Source organism: Myotis daubentonii, chromosome 19 (assembly GCF_963259705.1).
Source record: "Myotis daubentonii chromosome 19, mMyoDau2.1, whole genome shotgun sequence".
Taxonomy (NCBI): domain Eukaryota; kingdom Metazoa; phylum Chordata; class Mammalia; order Chiroptera; family Vespertilionidae; genus Myotis; species Myotis daubentonii.
In genome coordinates this window covers 14,341,022-14,358,619 of record NC_081858.1, presented here as the reverse complement: position 1 = coordinate 14,358,619, position 17,598 = coordinate 14,341,022, and the positions used below count along the sequence as shown (strand labels likewise).

Sequence of the window (17,598 nt, the reverse complement as noted above, 5' to 3'; positions counted from 1 at the left end):
TTATTTTTGACTCTTACGTAAGACAAAAGACACTTGATTAAACTCACATTTATTCCCAGCATGCCTAATTCCGTGACAAGCAGGCTTGAGCAAGCTCTGGTCATTCTGGCTTTCAAGGGCAGCGCGTTCAGACAGCTGCCTGCAGTTCTACCTCTTGAACTCCACCTGTGTGTACACCTTGGTGATGTCATGGTACCTGCCTTCAGGGGGCTGGTAGTTGGAGATTGGTGGTGTGTAAGCTGGCCCTTCTCTCTCAAAGGGAAACAAACGGTAGTCCCGCTTGATGGCCTCCGCGTAGAGTTCCTGGGACGTGAGTTGTAGCTCCTGCAGAGCTTCCTGCTGGGCCGCAAGCATGGACTTGATGGCTTCCCTCTCCATCTTATGCTCTCGCTGCTTGTACAGGGACCACTTCTTCAGGAGCAAAGCTCTCCGTTCTGCCTCCTCGAAGGAGAGCTCTACCTCAGGCCGCTGTCTGGGAACACAAATCCACAGTGAGGCTGGGAGCACTGCCCTCACTGACCAGAGTCGGGGACTGCATATGGCCCAGGCATCCTCCCTGCAGACAGATGGAACTCAGGAAAGAAAGGGACAAATTCAGGAATGGCATGTTGAATGTGGTGGCAGCTGTAACTGACACTAGGAACCAGGGCCATTTGCTTTATGTGGAAATAGGAGACAGTGATCCTGAGATTATAGTAGCACTTCCTCTTTCCCAGGCAGAGACTGCCTTTGGTGAGAGGTGACTGGAGAATAGTGAAATGGTATAATGAAAACGAACACCAAAATCCCAGGGAGTCAAGAGCCTCTTACCAGCCCTGGAGCGCCAAACACCTGCCATGTCCCGCTTGTATGGCCAGGTGCATTTTTATAAATAGTATACGCTTTTCTAAGACAGCAAGCCTGCACACAGCACATCCCAACTACAAGCATTTTGCCTCACAAAGCAAGGGCTAAGGGTTTTCTACCATCAGGATGGGCAAGGCCCAAGTTGTCACAACTACAACTTGCAAAAGAGCAACTATGAACTTTTGAGCAGTGCTGATAGGAACGAACTCTAGCATCTGGCCTGGCTTATCAAACAATTATTCTGAGTTTCTTTCCCACATTCAGCCATTCAAGAGCACCACCCAGGAATGTTTTTCAACTCCCATGAGACACGATCAAGAAGAGGACTCAGCCCAGGGCAAGGCAGCCCAAGCCCACTGACGCCCTTCCCATTACTGGCATAAACGGCAAGTAGAGCTAGCTGTAGGTCCTTCGCCCTGAGGACCAACCCTAGAGGACTCTTACCTCACTTTATCCATGAACTTCACAGGGATAATAAAATCTTCAATGGGAATTAGCTCCTGGCTAGCCTTTTCTAGTCTTCGGATCCTCTTTTTCAAGCGGTCCTTTACAGCTTGGTCTTTTTTAGGATCCACCTTCTTCTTCTTTCTCAGAGGTTCTGCTCTGATGGATAAAGCAAACATAAAAAATTTTCCTCTTCAGTTTCACAAACATACCGAGAAGCATGGCGCCAGGTAAAGCACCCCAAACTTGTACTGAACTCTCCACTGGGGAATGAACCGCATGGCCCTAACCTCCTTAGCTGAGAGTGGCAGGGAGACGGATGGCTTCCAACCCAGGGTCCTTGTGAGAACTGTTTGGGCACTGTCAACCCAGGAAAGGGTGGGAAAGCTTCATGGGGCATCCGGGTATAAATGAAAGGGAAGTGCTCATCTTTCGTGCTGGAGTGCAGGTATGCCTTGGGATTGCACTGAAAAGTGGAAATACCAAATTGGTGAATTAGAAGCCAATTACATCTTAGACGGATTTGTGATTGATAAAAACGATTTCAGTAAGACTAAGAGAAAGCATAATAAAAGTGACTGGCCTGTCCCTACTTTGGGGGATTTCTTAACAAATATTCCCGTCCTAGAGCATTAACAATAGTCTTATTTACTCTCAGGAACACATTTCCTATGGTGATAATCGAGTATTAAGAATAATCAAATCCTCCAGCATCAAAGCCAAATTTTATGAATCAAGTCCCTAGAAAGTATCCAGAGTTCCTGATGGAAAAAGTAGTCCTCACACCTCCCCTCCCCGCCCCTCCCCCCCCCACTTCTCCAGGGAGTCAGAAAGGGAAGGCCCATGAAGAACAGACATGTATGCGTTGCCCTGTAAAAAAAAAAAACACAATCCATTCAAAGTAGTTATTTAAACTACTTTTATATTCAATTTTTGTTTTCTGATTACAGGCACACCAGTAAATTTAACTGAGAATTTTTGTAAGCTGTTAATGTTGCCTACCAAAGAGTGGTCTTGACTTGTTCTGTTCCAGTGCACACCTACCTCCCGCTGACGCCCCCAAAGAGGTCAGGCCCACATTTGAGCTTACCTCGTGGGGATGAGTTCCCAGAAAGACAACAATGAAGCTCGCTGGTGGGTGTCTCTAACCTGTGTCTGCCAAATCCCCAGACGCCTGAAAGAGATGAGTATGTACAAATATCCGATTCCCCCCACTAAACAGAAGGGAAAAAAATTACAATGCCCTCAAAATCGAAGGCGCTTGTACTAGATGTGACAGCAAGGTCAATGCGAGATTTTTCAAAATCCCCCGTTCACAACAGAGCAGCAGTTGGGCAGGGTCCCTGCTCCCTAGGGGCTCCGAATTCTCATCCACAGGTAGAGGCGGGGCAGCCCATTTGTAACTGAGATGTCCGTGGGCAAGGGCGGTCAGGGAGGAAGCACAGGCCAGGCCCTGGCCAGCCCGCGCGGAACCCCCCGCGCGCGCGCCCCGGACACCCCGCGCACGGCCTGACGTCCGCACTCACCAGCACGGCGAACGCAGAGCACGCGCGGCAGCTCCCAAAACCGTGGTGGCCATGGCTTCCAAGGCAGCCGCCGGCTGCTTCCGGGCGCGCACCTCGGCGGTGCGGCCCACGGTGCCTCGCGCTACGGTCCGGCAGTCCCGTCGCTTCACGCGATCGCGTTCCGGCCTGGGGTGCAAGCCGCGGAGGACTGGATCACGCCCGGCCCCGCCCGGCCGCAGCGACGGCGCGCGGGCCCGCCCCCAGCGGAGGGCTGGATCACGCCTGGCTCTGCCCCCTGCGCCGGTGTGGGTCCTTTCTTCCGCCTCCGCCGGGCGCTGCGACCGCACACGTCACCCCCCAACCCCCCCTCACTTAGTTGGCCTGCACCCTTGTGAGCATCAAGACTCCGCAGTGCGGCCGGAGTGGCCAAGAGGATGTCCCTTTACTCTGGGTCTTAAGTGTCCACATCTGTGAAAACGGTCCCCGATCCTCCAGTAAACGCGCCGCCTCGGCTTCCCCGGTGGCGCTCAATGGGGCTGGTTATCCCCCTGCATTCGTTCAGACTCGGGGCCGCGGCCGCCCGCCTGCCGGTGGCTGCACCTGGGCGCCGGCACGTGGCCTGGCGCTCACGAGATGCCCAATAAACGCGAGTTGATGAATGACGGAAGCTGGCTAATTAGTCGGACTGCTCACCAGCGACGCAGAGCTGGAGAGGCGGTCCACGCTATACTGCGACCCGGTGCGGCACCACCGGCCTGAGCTGCCACTCGAGGCCCCGCCTGCCCGCCGCGGTCCCAGCAGACCCTCCCCTTCACCCATCGCTGGGACCAGGCTGGACCCAAAGCGGAGCCTCCCTCCGCTGCCCCGACCCGCACAGGAGCCAGGGCGGCCCCGTCCGCGCAGGGAGCGGTTTCCCGCCGGGGCGATTTGGCAGGTGCGCGCCGTGACTTCCGGCGTTGCCCGGGAGCTGCCGGAGGAGGAGCGGCGCAGGGGATGCGGCTGTGGCGGCAGCGGTGGCGGCCGAGCGCGGGGGGCGGCTGTGGCGGCGGCCTGGGGCGCGAGCCGGCGATGGCGTGGCGGCACTGAGGGCGCGGGGCGGGCGGCGGCTGGAGGGCGGGCGGCGCGGGAGAAAGCGGCGGCGGCGGCCCCATGGCCCGCGCGCGTTGAAGGACGCGGCTCTCGCCTCAGCCCGGCGGCGGCCGAACAATGAAGCTCCTGAAGCCGACCTGGGTCAACCACAATGGTGAGTGAACACAGGGGTCGCCGGAGGCCACGCCTGGCGTCAGATCGGGGTCCGGAGCCGGGTCGGAGTCGCGCGCGGGGCCGTGCCCGCCTCGCTCCCGGCGCCTGGTGCCCGGTGCCAGAGTCGCGGAGCGGGAGGTAACGGACTTTGTCCTCGGAGCGGGGAGACCGGCGAGCCCCGGCACGTGCTCCCGCCCGGCTGCGGCCAAGTCCGCCTCCGCCCCCAGCTCCTGCGCTGAGCCCTCCGCCACCCACCCGTGGTCCGTGGAGGCGCCGCGGCCTGGCTTCGGGGAGCGGCCCTTGGGCGCTGGCCAGTTCCTGCCACTCGTCTGCATCAGCCAGGATGTGCTCGGACGGCCTGATGTGTGTGGAACCTGGGCGCGACCCCTCGTGTAGCTTTTGATTGGCGGGGTGAAGACCTGCCATCGATCGGCACGTCTCTGCCCTGCGGGAGGGGCTGTCCCTGCTCCGGCCGAGGCCTGGATCTGGTGACTGTGCCCCGAGTTGGGGGGCTGTGGCTCAGCGCTGAGGTCCCCCAGCCCAAGGAACCCCGTTTATTCTGAGCTGGGGCGTCATGGTGACTGACTTGGGTTGGGGCCCATCCGACAAGGTGTGTTCTAGGAGAGGGGCTTCCTTAAAGCACACCCCGGGGGACCTGACTTCCACTCCTCTGGTTGGGAACAGGCTGTGTGCGGCCCGGACAAGCCTTTAGTCACCGGCGGTTTTGTCGTAGTTCTGCCTTGTGGGCACAACTGCAGGACTTGGTCCTCCTCACCACCCCTGGCCCCAGGCCCCAGGGGGGTGAGGGAGGAGCGCCCCCCATCCCCTGGCTGACAGCCCCGAAGCCCAGGGAGCGCTCGCTCCTCCAGCGTAAGGCCTGTAGCCCCGATGCCAGCCTGCCTCTGGCTACTGGTAGGCAAAGGGTCACCCCTTGTTCCTCATTTCTGCTTTGCATGCAGCTAGAATGAGTTACCGTTTTCTTTTAGAGCAAGTAGAGTAGATGCCTTTGCCTTTTTTATACATGTCGCTTTTCCGTTTTGAACCTGATCTGGCGGTGGCTGTCTGCTACTGCAACTGAACTGAACATCTGTGTTCTTTCAGGCAGAAGTGCTCTCCCTTTCCCTCCTTGTGTGATAGTTCTGTCATTTTCCGGGGCCACCTTTTCCTTTTACCATTCCTCCTGAGTTAGTCCACTCTATGTGCTCTGTCCCTGTGTCCTTTCCACATGCCCCCCGGGCAGAGACTGCCCCATTCCCCTCCGAATTCCCCGCCACCCTCGGCAGTGTCTCCCACATAAAGGATGTATGATAAATATTGGCTGAAACAAGTGAGAAAGAGGAGGTTTCTGTAATTTATGAAGACACACTAGGTTTATGTGCATAAAACCAAAAGCTGTGCACTATAGTTTCATTTCTCCTAAGTTGATTCCCAAGAGCATTTTCTGATGTGTAGTATGCAGATCTCTCCCTGGAGACCTGGGGAAATATTCAGTAATTATAAATTATGGAGCTTGTGAATTAGGAAAGGAAATATTTCATTATGAACTAGTTTGTTGTGTAAGTGAAGATCTGAAGGAATTTTTATTTTAAAATAAAAATGTTGCCCAGATCAGTTTGTGTATATAGTCAGCCTACCCTTCTCCAGTCTCTCTCTTTCTGCCATGTAATTTCTAACTTTGTGATAAGCTCCTTTGTAGGACACAAGTTCTGTGCTGTGTAAGAATAAGTCAATGTGCTTAAGTGATTATCTAGGTACAAACAAGTGAGAGTCTGCAATGGGGACAACAGCCAAACTCCCACCCTGGCAGGGGGAGTTGTTGGTGTGGCCGCTCCATAGTCAGGATGGAACTTGATGATATCTGCTCCGCCTTATTCACAGTACAATTATGATGTTTGGTTGGGAAGGAAGACACAAAAGTGCACCCCAGATTATAAAATACTTTAGAAACCTAAGACATAATTTTAAAAAAAAATTGAGACTCTGGAGGGATGGAATTTAACTTATTTTAAACTTATTCTTTGTTAAATTTCCTTTTAAAATCTCCTGAAATCAACCTTTGACTTATCAAGTGTTCAGAAGAATTGTCAGGGTAAATTTGCACTATCCTGAAGGAAATAGTCATTGTCTGGATTACTGACCAGTCCTACTGATCAGCCCTTTAAAAACTGGTGAATAGTGAGAGCTGCTGGGGGTGGGAGCTGCTTGGCCAGAAGCCAGAGTGGTGGGTTGTGCTTACTTTAGATTCACAAACAAAAAAGACCATGGTGCTTTGGAGAGGGCATTATTTTACTTTCTGGCTTCCTTACAGCTTGAACGTACTTTTTCTGGTGTCTGAGAGTCCAAAGAGGGATGGAGCAAGAGAGCCCAGGAATTTCCCTGTGGTGGTAGGATCCATTCAGATAAGTGGAAAAAGCAGCTAGAATAGGGCTGGTTTAATGCAAAATGAGAAGTATATGTTGGGGTACAGGCATACTTTCAGTCTTCATTTTCCTGGCTGATAATAGTGGTAAGACCTTTCTCCTAAGATAAGGTTCCTCAGCCTCAGCACAGTTGACATTTTGGGCCATATAATTGTTCTGTTGTGGTAGGATTTTAGCATCCCTGGCCTCTACCCAGATGTCAGTGGCACACATCTCCCCATACACACCCAGTTGTGGCAATAAAAAATGTCTCCAGACATTGCCAATGTCCCCTGGTGGCCAGAATCACCCCCAGTTGAGAATCTCTGCTCTGTGGTAAGTTAACACGTTAAGCGCCCAGTCAGTCACCAGTGACTGACACTATACTTTCCGACCTAAGACAAAACAGGCTGGGCACTTAATGTGTTAATAAATGTTGAAGTTGTCATATTCCAGTGAAATGAGCCTTGAAAGTGGAGTCAGACTGGGTTCAAGATGCCATCATTTATTAGCTGTAAATTCTTGGGATTGTGACTTCACTTCTGGACCTTGGTAAAGTTGAGTAAATATAAAAATTCACCCCTATCATTTCATACTGTACCCAAAGAGTGCCTTAAGGTATATAATAGCTAATAATATTTATAACTTACATAGACATTAGGTGCCCGGCGTTGTTCATACTCAAATGTTTTACTCTCTGTAGTCTGTTTTTGTGTGTTTAGGAAGTTTCATTGAGATGGGTTCTTCCCATCCCTTGGCCTTTGTTCCTAAGAGTTTTTCTGGAATTCTCACTCCTGGGCAGACAGTGTTCATGCTCAGCTCTTCAGAAGGACCAGGACTGGAAGACCGCTCATCCTCCTTTGGCCTCTGGCTCACACTTTGATGGCAGTGTTGTAAAAGGTGTTTGGCGAATGTTCAATAATGGGATAATTTGTCAGTTAGTCACATTGCTTTGTGGTGGTTTTCTCTCCTGTCCTGTGATTGCATTATTTTCCCCCTACCCTGTCTCATCCCAGAAAGGATTTTGAGACATCCTATTGAGACATCTTCTGCATCTGGGTGAAAATAAGTCGGCTTGAAGGGGAAATGCGGGGAGGATGGTGCACAGCTACTGGAGGGGCCCTGCAGACCTGTCTCCCCCGGAACAGGCTGGGGGGATCCTAATAGAGATATTTATGAGTGCAGTGGTTGTTAAGGTACACTTTATTTTTTTTTTAATATATTTTATTGATTTTTTACAGAGAGGAAGGGAGAGAGATAGTTAGAAACATCGATGAGAGAGAAACATCGATCAGCTGCCTCCTGCACATCTCCCACTGGGGATGTGCCCACAACCCAGGTACATGCCCTTGACCGGAATCGAACCTGGGACCTTTCAGTCCGAAAGCCGACGCTCTATCCACTGAGCCAAACTGGTTTTGGCAAGGTACACTTTAGAGTGCTCTAGATCAGGGGTTCTCAAACAGGCCGATGTCTGGAGACATTTTTGGTTCTCACAACGGAGGGGGGTGGAGAGCTACTGGTATCTAGTGGGTAGAGCACAGGACTGCTGCTGAATGCCCTCCAGCGTATAGCACATGCATCCACAAAGAATCTTCTGGCCCAAAATGCCAGTCGTGCTGGGGTTGAGAAAACCTGCTGTAGATAAGAATATCTTCATTGTTTTTTGCCTTTTGTTGTATTTGTCTCATCATTCCAATTAAATTGTTTCTTGAGGACAAGAGTTTTGCCTTTTATTTTGAAGTCAGTCTTGTTCTTGAGTCTCTGTGCTCTACTGCTCACCAAATGTGTCAGGGAAAGTCCTTTTGATCTCTTTTCCTGATCTGTTAAATGAAGCCAGTAACACCTGCCTCCCTCTACCTGTGAAGGCTCAGGAAATGTGAGCTCTCTTTACATTGTCTCTCACTGGCTTATACCTGATGCCAATAGGTCGATTTAAGAATACAACCAGAATACACTGCAAGAGGATTCAGACGAAAACTGGGTGGGATTTTGCCTTGGATAATACACATGTGGATTTTTCACTGATTTATACACCAAACATTGAACCCTTCTGAAGAGAAGTTCATGGTACATAAGGTTATCCCTATGTGTGGAAAGCTGTGCAGTAGGTGGGAGAGAGGGACCTATACCAAATTCTAGAATGCAGGGCAGAGGGAAACCAGAGCTAAATGAGTGAGCTGCCACGGCCTCAGGTGGGGGGGCCTGGCGTGTGGTGTGCCCTGGGGCTGAACCGGGACCACAGGAGGACTGTGATGGTGGAAGAGGCCCCACTGCTGTGAGAGCATCAGGAGGAAAGGCCCAGGGGGTGCTGAGAGCACTGAAGAGGAGACAGCATGTTAGAGCATGACTGAGCAGGTGAAGGGGAGAATGGGGCTGGTAGGCGGAGCGTAAGCACCTTGATGGAAGCTTAGACTTCCTTCCAGGGGCTGGGGGAGGGGCACATTGAGGTTTCTGAGGAGGCTGTCTCCAGAAGGCCCCAGAGGAGTTCAGTTCCCTGGGTCTTGGTGAGATGATGAGGGAGCAGCATTCCAGGCAGAGAACAGCCTAGTGGGTTTGAGGAGCAGCAAGGGTGTCTTGTGATTTGAGTGAGACTAGAGCAACACCAGGGCAAGAGCACAGACCTAAGGTGTGCAATTTGATGAATTTTTGACAAATACACTTTGTAACCTATTCCCCACTCAAAATATGGAACATTTACACCTCCCCAGAAAGTTTGAGTTACAGATATATTGCTAAGGTAGACTTGCCAGGGTAGAATGTGGGGTATAAGATAAGGGAGGGCTGAAGGGTGACTCCCATGCTGTCCACTGAGATCAGTAAGACTGCGAAAGCAGATGGAGAGCTCAGATTCAATTAGGGGGGCCAGGTGAGGCCACTACACAGGGCCTTTCCCAAGCATCTGTTTGATGAGTAGCCTCTCTGCCTTCTCCCTTTCGAAAAATCCTAGAGCTATTAAGGAACAAGACAAATACCTTTATTTTTGGCATGACAATTGCCATATATTATTATACTAGGATACTTCTTATGCTATATGTGTGGATATGGATAACGAAGCATATTGTGATTTGATATTTTTAATTCCTAAAATGTAAAATTATTTTTCTTATTATAAAAGTAATACCTGTTTAATTTAGAAAAATTTTGAAAATGCAAAAAAGAAAATACATTGTTAAAATTGTCTTTCAGACCATTTAGAAAAAAATAACTGGTGGCTTGGTGCTTTTAAAAAAAAAAAACATTTTACTTAGTTTACATACCACATTATAAGAGTGTCTCTATTTTTTGTTTGTTTAAAAAGTATCTAAATTTTTAAGACCTTAGCCAAATCCCTGATACCATAGCAAATTCAGTGTTTTAATTGCATAGCCTCCCTTCAGACCCTGCATTGCACATAGAACTGGAATAGCTAACATGTTGCTGTGCAGTTTCCATTTAATATGGTAATTTTGTTCTTTTTTCTTTTTTTAAGTGAAGTATAATTGAAATACATTATATCAGTGTCAGGTTTACAACATAATGATTCAATATGTCTATATATTGCAAAATGATCACCAAATATCTAGTTAACATTCCTCACCAAACATAGTTACAGAATTTTTTTTTTTCACTGATGAGAATTTTTGAGATTTACTCTCTAAGCTTCTTTCAAATATGCAACACAGTATCATAAACTGCAGTGTTATTTTCTTAGCTATGGTTGTCAAGCTAACATATATCTCTGCCCTTCAGTGGGAATGTGGTTCTTAATTTTCTAATAGAACTGGAAGAGATTATTATATTTATAGAAATCCATGTTGCAGATAACTTTTAAGGAATATCTATGTTCTGCAAAAGTAGAGGAGAAAAGAGTATGAAGAAACAAAAAAGTAGTGAGTGTTACCAAAGCTTGATTGTATGTTGGCAAATGCTGCAGGAGAAGTGATTAAGGTCTATAAATGATATACCTGTCACTTTCTCCTACCTTAGTTAGGGGGAGGGGGAGGGGTAACGGTTGCATGATTGCTACAGCTTCCTTCCTGTGCTGTGTTTTGAGTCTCGGCCACCTGACACCTATTAGATGTCATTGTGGTACTGCTTACTTAAGGCTGGAGAAGTTTTTGTGGTTGAAAGCAGTAGAGATAATAGCAGCAGGTGGCTCTGTGAAGTGGTTGGTGACATTTGTGTCCCCACTTCAGTAGATGAGAAGCCTACCTTCCAAAGACTGGGATGCTATTGATACTGTGAAGGTGTGTTTGAATTTTGGGCCTTTGCTGTGGACTTTTCTCCAGCAATTAACAACAGCAAGTATTTATTGGGTGCTTGCTAAGTACCAAGCCATAGCTGTGAATGACTCCATGACTGAAACAGACAAAAATTGTGGAGCTCTTGGAGTTTGCATTCTGGTGGGCAGGGTGAGCAGAGATACAATAAAGGAAATTATATACTATGTAATAAATTAGTTAAGAAAAAAATAGATCCGTATTAGCGGGATGGGTTGTGCCCGGTTGAGGAAGTAACACTTTCAAGTCGGATAGTTAGGGTTGCCTCAGTGAGAAGGCAAATTGAGTAAATGCTAGCAGAAGGCAAGGGAGGAGCCATGGTCTGTACTATTTGGGAGAAGAGCTTCCGGCTCAGGAAAGAGCCAGTGCAGGATGCTGGGTGGGAGTGCACCTGGTGCAGTCTAGGAACAGCGAGGAGGCCAGGGCACTAGACCAGTGATTAGAGGGAAGGGGACCAGGAGATGAGGCCAGAAAAGTCATAGGCAGTATGGCTGTTGTGCCCGGCCTGTTGGCTTCTTCTGTCTAAGGCATGGCCTTAACTGTGATGGGCAGACAGCCAGTAGAGCAGGTATGGGTGTGAAGGTCAGGCTTCTGTCTTGGAGAAGTTAAAGATGAGATGTCTGGTGGCAGCTGGCTAGAGGTGTGTACTGCATATTAAGAGTGCTTAGGTGCGCCCTGACCGATTTGGTTCAGTGGACAGAGCGTCGGCCTGTGTACTGGAGGGTCCCAGGTTCGATTCCGGTCAAGGGCATATACCTTGGTTGCGGGCACATCCCCAGTAGGGAGTGTGCGGGAGACAATTGAATTGATGTTTCTCTCTCATCAATGTTTCTAGCTCTCTATCCCTTTCCCTTTCACTCTGTAAAAAAATCAATAAAATATATTTTAAAAAAATACATATAACATTTATCATCTTAATCTTTTGAGTGTATAATTCAATAATGTTATGTATATTCACATTGTTGTGTAAAATATCTACAGAACTTACTCATCTTCCAAAACTGAAACTATATACCTGATAAGCAACAACTCTCCATATTCCCTTTCCCCAGCTCCTGGCAACCACTATTCTTTCTGTCTCTATGAATTTAACTACTCTAGAGACCTCATATAAGTGGAATCATACAGTGTTTGTGCTTTTGTGGCTGGCTTATGTCAATTAGCATAATGTCTTTAAGGTTTATCTATGTTGTAGCATGTCTAAATTTCCCTTTTTAAGGCTGAATAATGTTCCATTTTATGGATATACCATAACTTGCTTATCCATTTATCCATCAAAGGACACTGATTGCTTTCCCTCTTGGTTATTGTGAATAATGCTGCTGTGAACATGGATGTATAAATATGTCTTCAAGACTCTGCTTTTAATTCTTTTGAATATATACCCAGAAGTGGAATTGCTGGATCCTAGGTAATTCTATTTTTAATTTTTTGAGGAACCACCATACTGTTTTCCATGGTGGCTGCACCACTTTACATTCCTACTAGCAATGGATAAGTGTTCCAATTTCTCTATATCCCACCAGTACTGTTCTTTTCCTTTTTCTTCTTTTGATAGTATCCATCCTAATAAATGTGAGATGACATCTCATTCTGGTTTTAACTTGCATTTCCTTGATAGTTTAATGATGTTGAGCATTTTTTCATATGCTTGTTGGCCATTTTGTATGTCTTCTTTGGAGAAATGTCTGTTGAAGTCCTTTGCCCATTTTTTAATGGAATTTTTTCCTATTTTTGCCATTGAATTTTAGGAGTTCTCTATATGTTCTGGACATTAATCCCCTAGAGAGGCAGCAAACCACAGTATTTAATGCCTTGGGCTCTGGATCCAGATACCTAGACTCTACCAGGCAGCTGTAGGGTTTGGGGCAACTTTTTTAACATCTCTGTATGCCTCAGTTCCCCTCTCATGGTAAAATGAGGATGTCAGAAGTATTTACCTCCGAGGGCCAGGTGAGATTTATAGAATGGCTTGGACTGGACTGCCTGCAGGTTTTGAGATCCTCGAGAGCATGTCATGAGCGGGAGAGGTGAGGGTCTGGCCTTGGAAAGGCAGAGCTCCATAGACATCCCCCAGCATGGCTCTGGCTCTCCTAGGCGTGGCTGGCTGGCACCTCTAAGGGCTGGCCTGCCACAGATGCCCCAGGAGGCTCCAAGTGGAGATGGCAGCACTGATGAGGTCTAGGCTCCCGCTTCTGTTCTCATTACACTTAGAGATAGATATCTGCTCTTTTAAAGTTCACAAGACTCCTAGTGGTGCTAATTGGTCACTGTCCTCTGGTGTCTGCCATACTCCAAGCCTCAGTCTTAGCACTAGCCATGGTCTCAGCATTTCTTACAGCCTTTGTAGCAGTGGCATCTGCACCACTCAAGGCTGGGCCCACAGCCCCAATTGTCCTGTCTTGTTTCTTGAGGCTCGCCTGTGAGGCACTTCTCACAGCCAGATGGTCAAGAAACCCACCTTTTTGCAACTGTTTCCCTCCCAGACCTCAGCCTATGGAAAAAGGTGGCACATTCTCAGCCACAGCGTGGGGACTCTCTGGCTTATCACACATGGCAGCCACCAAGCCCGGGAAGGGTGTGGGTGTGCCAGCATGGGCCTGAGTGCACATGCATGGAAGGACCAGTTGGAGCACTTTCAGTCCTTACCTGTGTTAGCACCTGCCTTTTTAGCCCACTCTGTCTAGTCGTTTTCTGGAGTCCTTTCTTGAAGATGAAGGTGGGAGTGATCAGGTCTGCCCTGTCCAGGCCATTGGAGAATAATAACTTGCAGGCTTCCTCTTCAGGTCTCTGTGAGTGCACTCCACTGCTGGGTCTGGCTCCTTCAGAGATCATGCAGTACCAAGCTGTGTCCGGGCTTGTCTTGTGAACTCTTGGAATGAAAGCTCAGAGCAAGACCAGGGCTGCAATTTCCTGTGTTTGGGACAGCTTTGAGCACACTGCAGTGCTCCAAGAGTGCAGTCCGCCGCTACTTGGCTGTCACTATAGAACTCTGGCTCTTGGGTGTGGGCCTGGAAGTAACTAAGGGGCTCAGAGACCAGGCCAGAGCTGCTAGCATGACCTGTTGTGGTAGCCTTTGTTGTTTTGGAATTCAGTAAGTACTGGAGATGAAATAGCATGAGGTGTGATCTTCAAATTTTCCTAGGTTTCTACTTGCTCCCTAAGACAAAATAGGGTGCTTATACCGGCTTCCTGTTGGCTTGGCACAGCTGTGTCTCCCACTAGCACGTAATGACCAGTGAGAAGGGAGCACATTTCCCCTGGCCTGTGGCAGCTCTTGCATGATTGGACTGTGAGGTCTGGCTCCAGAGTGAGGGAAGCGGGTGCCACCAGGACCAGTGCTGGCATTGCCTTTTGATTTCCACACATGGATGTGAGCCCTGGCAAGAGTTTCAGCTCTTAAGCAACCACTGCCCACAGTTGCTACCTTGTAGTTCTAGAGCCGGTAACTCTTGTCCTAGTGCCCATACCACCTTTCCTTGGGTGACAGCGATAGAGCATCCTTGACTAAGAGACTCTTTGACAACAGCAATTGCTCGTGCTCAATCCATTGTCGCACCATCTAAATTTGTCACTGAACAAATATTACTGAGCTACCACTCACCAGTGAACAGCTATTTGGACATCGGGCACGTACCATGGAAGGAGGATCAGCAAAAAGAGATGCCGAGAAGGCCGACTCTCCGTGGACATTGATGCAGCACAAATGTATGGGGGCGAAGCTTTTTGGAAGCAGAAGCATGATGAGGGAAGCAGTGTGTTGCAGACAACCACTGGCCCTACCCAGCTCTCAGTCAGCAGAAAAGCCAGGGCATGCATCCCGTGTCCAGGCTGATCCATGGGATGGGGAGATGGCTGGATATACTAGTATATCCTAGTAGCCCCTGTGACTCAGAGCTGTTGTCATGAATAGCCTTTACAAACATGTATCCCCGGAAGGTGTCAAGCTCTTATCCAGTAGACCTCTGTGTAAATGCCGAGGTGACCTATGGGCTCAGTCATTCTAGGGATGGATTGCTTAGTCCCACTTTTATACTTTCATCTAGTTAATGTCACTTGGATAGTGTTCCAGCAGTTTATACTTTAAAACTTATATCACTCCACCCTCACTGTCAGGTGAGTGTACATGATAGTATATTACTAGTATTTTTCCTAGGATCAGTAATTAGGGATATTGTTTGAATAACCAATATTTTAAAAGTTTGAGTCTGTTGCTATTCTTAAGTGAATAGAAGCCAAGGCGATGTTGTGTGTGTTTTTTCTTTGTTTCCAGGCAAGCCAATATTTTCAGTTGATATTCACCCTGACGGGACCAAGTTCGCAACTGGAGGACAAGGTATGTTCATGGAATAACAGTAATGCTCACAGCCCTGCGCCTAGCTCTGCTTCTCCTGGTCACCCATTGAGCTATAGAAAGAATATTTGCTGTTTTCAGTATAGATGTGACTCAGTTTAAGTCTGAACAAGTCACATCAAAATCCTTTTTTGGCACTAGAGTGTGCTCTGTATAGATATTTCGGTAGCAGGTTTACCTTTCTAATTTCTGTTTATTGGGTTGATACTAGAATCAATTTGCATGCCCGAGCCCAAGCTTATTTTTTTTTTTTTTTTTAAATATATATTTTATTGATTTTTTACAGAGAGCCTTCGAAGGGAGAGAGGTAGAGAGTTAGAAACATCGATGAGAGAGAAACATCGATCAGCTGCCTCCTGCACATCTCCTACTGGGGATATGCCCGCAACCCAGGTACATGCCCTTGACCGGAATCGAACCTGGGACCTTTCAGTCCGCAGGCCGACGCTCTATCCACTGAGCCAAACCGGTTTCGGCCCCAAGCTTATTGAGCATGAAAAGTGGCAGGTAGTCTCCTGGACAAAGCTCCAGCCCCAGAGGCAAGGGCTCTTGGTCCTCACCTTGGTTCTGGCAGTGTTTTCTCATCTGTAAAGGGGGAGGAGATGGTTAACCTCTGGCGTCAGTCATGTAGTTATCAGGCCCATTCTCCAGGCTCAAAGCAAGTCAAATGGGTTAGAGCGCAAGTACAAATGTGCACACCATTTGAAAAGATGATCCATGGTATTGTCGGTGTGTTTTACCCAGTGTCTGCTGCAATATTGCAGTAACAACTCTGGAAAGGCAAAGTCACTTTTGAGGCCAGGACACCAAGATGTATATATATGGTCACACAAAGTAGCATTCCCGCAGAGCCCAGTCCCCCGGCAGCTCCACTACAGAGCATGGTCTCCCTCTGGCTGAGGCCTCCCTGGACAGGACTGGAAAGTGCCCCTGGGAGGTCCAGTCTGCAAGTGCTGCAGAGCAGGTTGTCTGAAGACTTCCTGCTGCTGGGGCTTACAGGGAAGCCTTGATCTCCTTCCAGCGTGCTGCCGGCTGCACCCGAGAGGTGCCCACAGGCGTCACCTAGGACCAGTGGACCTAGCTGGGGTGACAGAGTTTTCTCCTCATCCACAAGAAGAGGCACACCTTCCTGACCTACTCGGCACACTACACTCTAGAAGAGCTGATTTAAAAATATGTTTACACCCTAGCTGGTTTGGCTCGGCGGATAGAGCATCGGCCCCTCTCTAACAGAAAGTTAAATGAGGGGCTGGATTTTGTTAGTTACCAGTAATGGAAATCTTAGAAAGAGAAATCATTACTGAAATGCATAGATATATTTTTTAGCCCAATACTACATCAGCCTATGACCACAGGCACCCAAAATGCCCTCTTTTGGTTGATCTCTCATCTGTTGATGGCAAAGAGCCGGTGAGATAATGAGGACCTTTTCAAGTGTTTAAGGCACATTTCAGACCGGGGTCTTAAAGCGCCCATGTGAGAACAGCCATGGGCTGCAGACAGCACCTGAAAAGGGAGAGAAGCCCATGCAGAGACCTGAAAGGGTGTTGGGGCCTAGGCTTTTCCAGCCTCTTCATTTACAGATGGGGCCAGCGACCTGGAAGCAGTAGGGTTTGGGGGAAGGGTGTAAAAGACAACTTATGAAATGTCTCAGATGGCCCCTGTGTCACTTGGAGGCCCTCTACCAGGACCCTTTTGGTTACTGGGCAGGAATGAGGACCTTCTAGGGGGCATCTGGTGGATCCGTGTTAGAGGCCAGACCAGAACTTGGTCCTCATTTGATTCTGGTCTAGAGTTCTTTTCATAAAGTCAGGTTGGCCTCTGCATAGTACTAAATCCACACTTTTTGAGTCCCCATCAGCACTTGTTTTTCTTAATCTTTCCTGTAACTTATATTCGTAATTCAAATTCAGTCTCCCCCAATCTAGTTAGTTATGATTTATGAAAGCTAAGTGAGGACTATGTCTCATAGTTAATAGTCTACTCCTTGTGCATTGAGTTATTTCTGCCCCTTCGTTCCAGGACAGGATTCTGGGAAGGTTGTGATCTGGAATATGTCTCCAGTCCTCCAGGAGGATGACGAGAAGGATGAAAATATTCCCAAGATGCTTTGCCAGATGGACAATCACTTAGGTATTACAGAGTGGCCCTTTGCAGGCTTTTCGTGTTGGCAGAGTGCCCAAGGTTAGCACATGTGTTTGTAATTAGAAAGATAAGGCCCCGTGCGGCGGTAACTCCCCTCGGCCTGCTGTCTGAAGGCACAGATGTTGGCTGCACACCTGGGTGAGTTATTCGGCAGAAGACTCGGCCCGCCCACAGAACCATCTTTGGACAGTCTGCAGGTACCTCTGGTGATTTCCTGCTCATGAGTCGTTACTGCCTGATTCCATGGGGCTTTGGGGCCAGCAACCTGGAAGCAGTAGGGTTCTGGGAAGGGTGTGTAAAAGACAACTTACAAAATGTCTCAGATTGCCAATGTGTCACTCAGAGACCCTCTACCAGGACCCTTTTGGTTGCTGGACAGTATGTGGTTTTCTTTCCTACAT

General features: G+C 48.5%; 2 protein-coding genes across 7 annotated transcripts in view; one reads left to right on the top strand and one right to left on the bottom strand.

Annotated features, from left to right (window-relative positions):
* Positions 1-32: 32 nt before the first annotated feature.
* On the bottom strand, positions 33-4,372 carry MRPL40 (mitochondrial ribosomal protein L40). Of its 2 annotated transcripts, XM_059676938.1 has the most exons (5): positions 3,489-3,946; positions 2,817-2,981; positions 2,381-2,464; positions 1,291-1,449; positions 33-472 (listed from the first exon to the last, which is right to left on the bottom strand). In XM_059676938.1, exons 1-5 carry the CDS (start codon positions 3,944-3,946, stop codon positions 148-150), a joined length of 1,191 nt encoding a protein of 396 aa, XP_059532921.1. In that variant the 3' UTR covers positions 33-147. The 2 variants fall into 2 exon arrangements, with proteins under 2 accessions (XP_059532921.1, XP_059532923.1); XM_059676940.1 differs by lacking the exons at positions 2,817-2,981; positions 3,489-3,946 and adding an exon at positions 4,293-4,372.
* The window catches only part of LOC132222085 (protein HIRA), a 60,457-nt gene continuing 46,758 nt past the window's right edge, over positions 3,900-17,598 (top strand). For 3 of the 5 annotated variants that reach the window (XM_059676933.1, XM_059676934.1, XM_059676937.1), the window contains exons 1-3: positions 3,900-4,038; positions 14,972-15,034; positions 17,075-17,185. In XM_059676933.1, coding sequence (XP_059532916.1) covers positions 4,002-4,038; positions 14,972-15,034; positions 17,075-17,185 — 211 coding nt within the window. In that variant the 5' untranslated portion in view covers positions 3,900-4,001. Of the gene's footprint in view, positions 4,039-14,971; positions 15,035-17,074; positions 17,186-17,260; positions 17,395-17,598 lie in introns of those variants that run through there. The other 2 variants (XM_059676935.1, XM_059676936.1) reach the window with 1 other exon arrangement.

Bases quoted from the DNA above. Each gene is read 5' to 3' on its own strand.
- MRPL40 (XM_059676938.1), bottom strand. From the start codon at position 3,946: ATGGGGCCGCCGCCGCCGCTTTCTCCCGCGCCGCCCGCCCTCCAGCCG. The intron at 2,465-2,816 runs GTGAGTGCGGAC...CATCTCTTTCAG, and splicing joins GCTCTGCGTTCGCCGTGCTG to GCGTCTGGGGATTTGGCAGA. The intron at 473-1,290 runs GTAAGAGTCCTC...TTGTGTTCCCAG, and splicing joins AAGTTCATGGATAAAGTGAG to ACAGCGGCCTGAGGTAGAGC.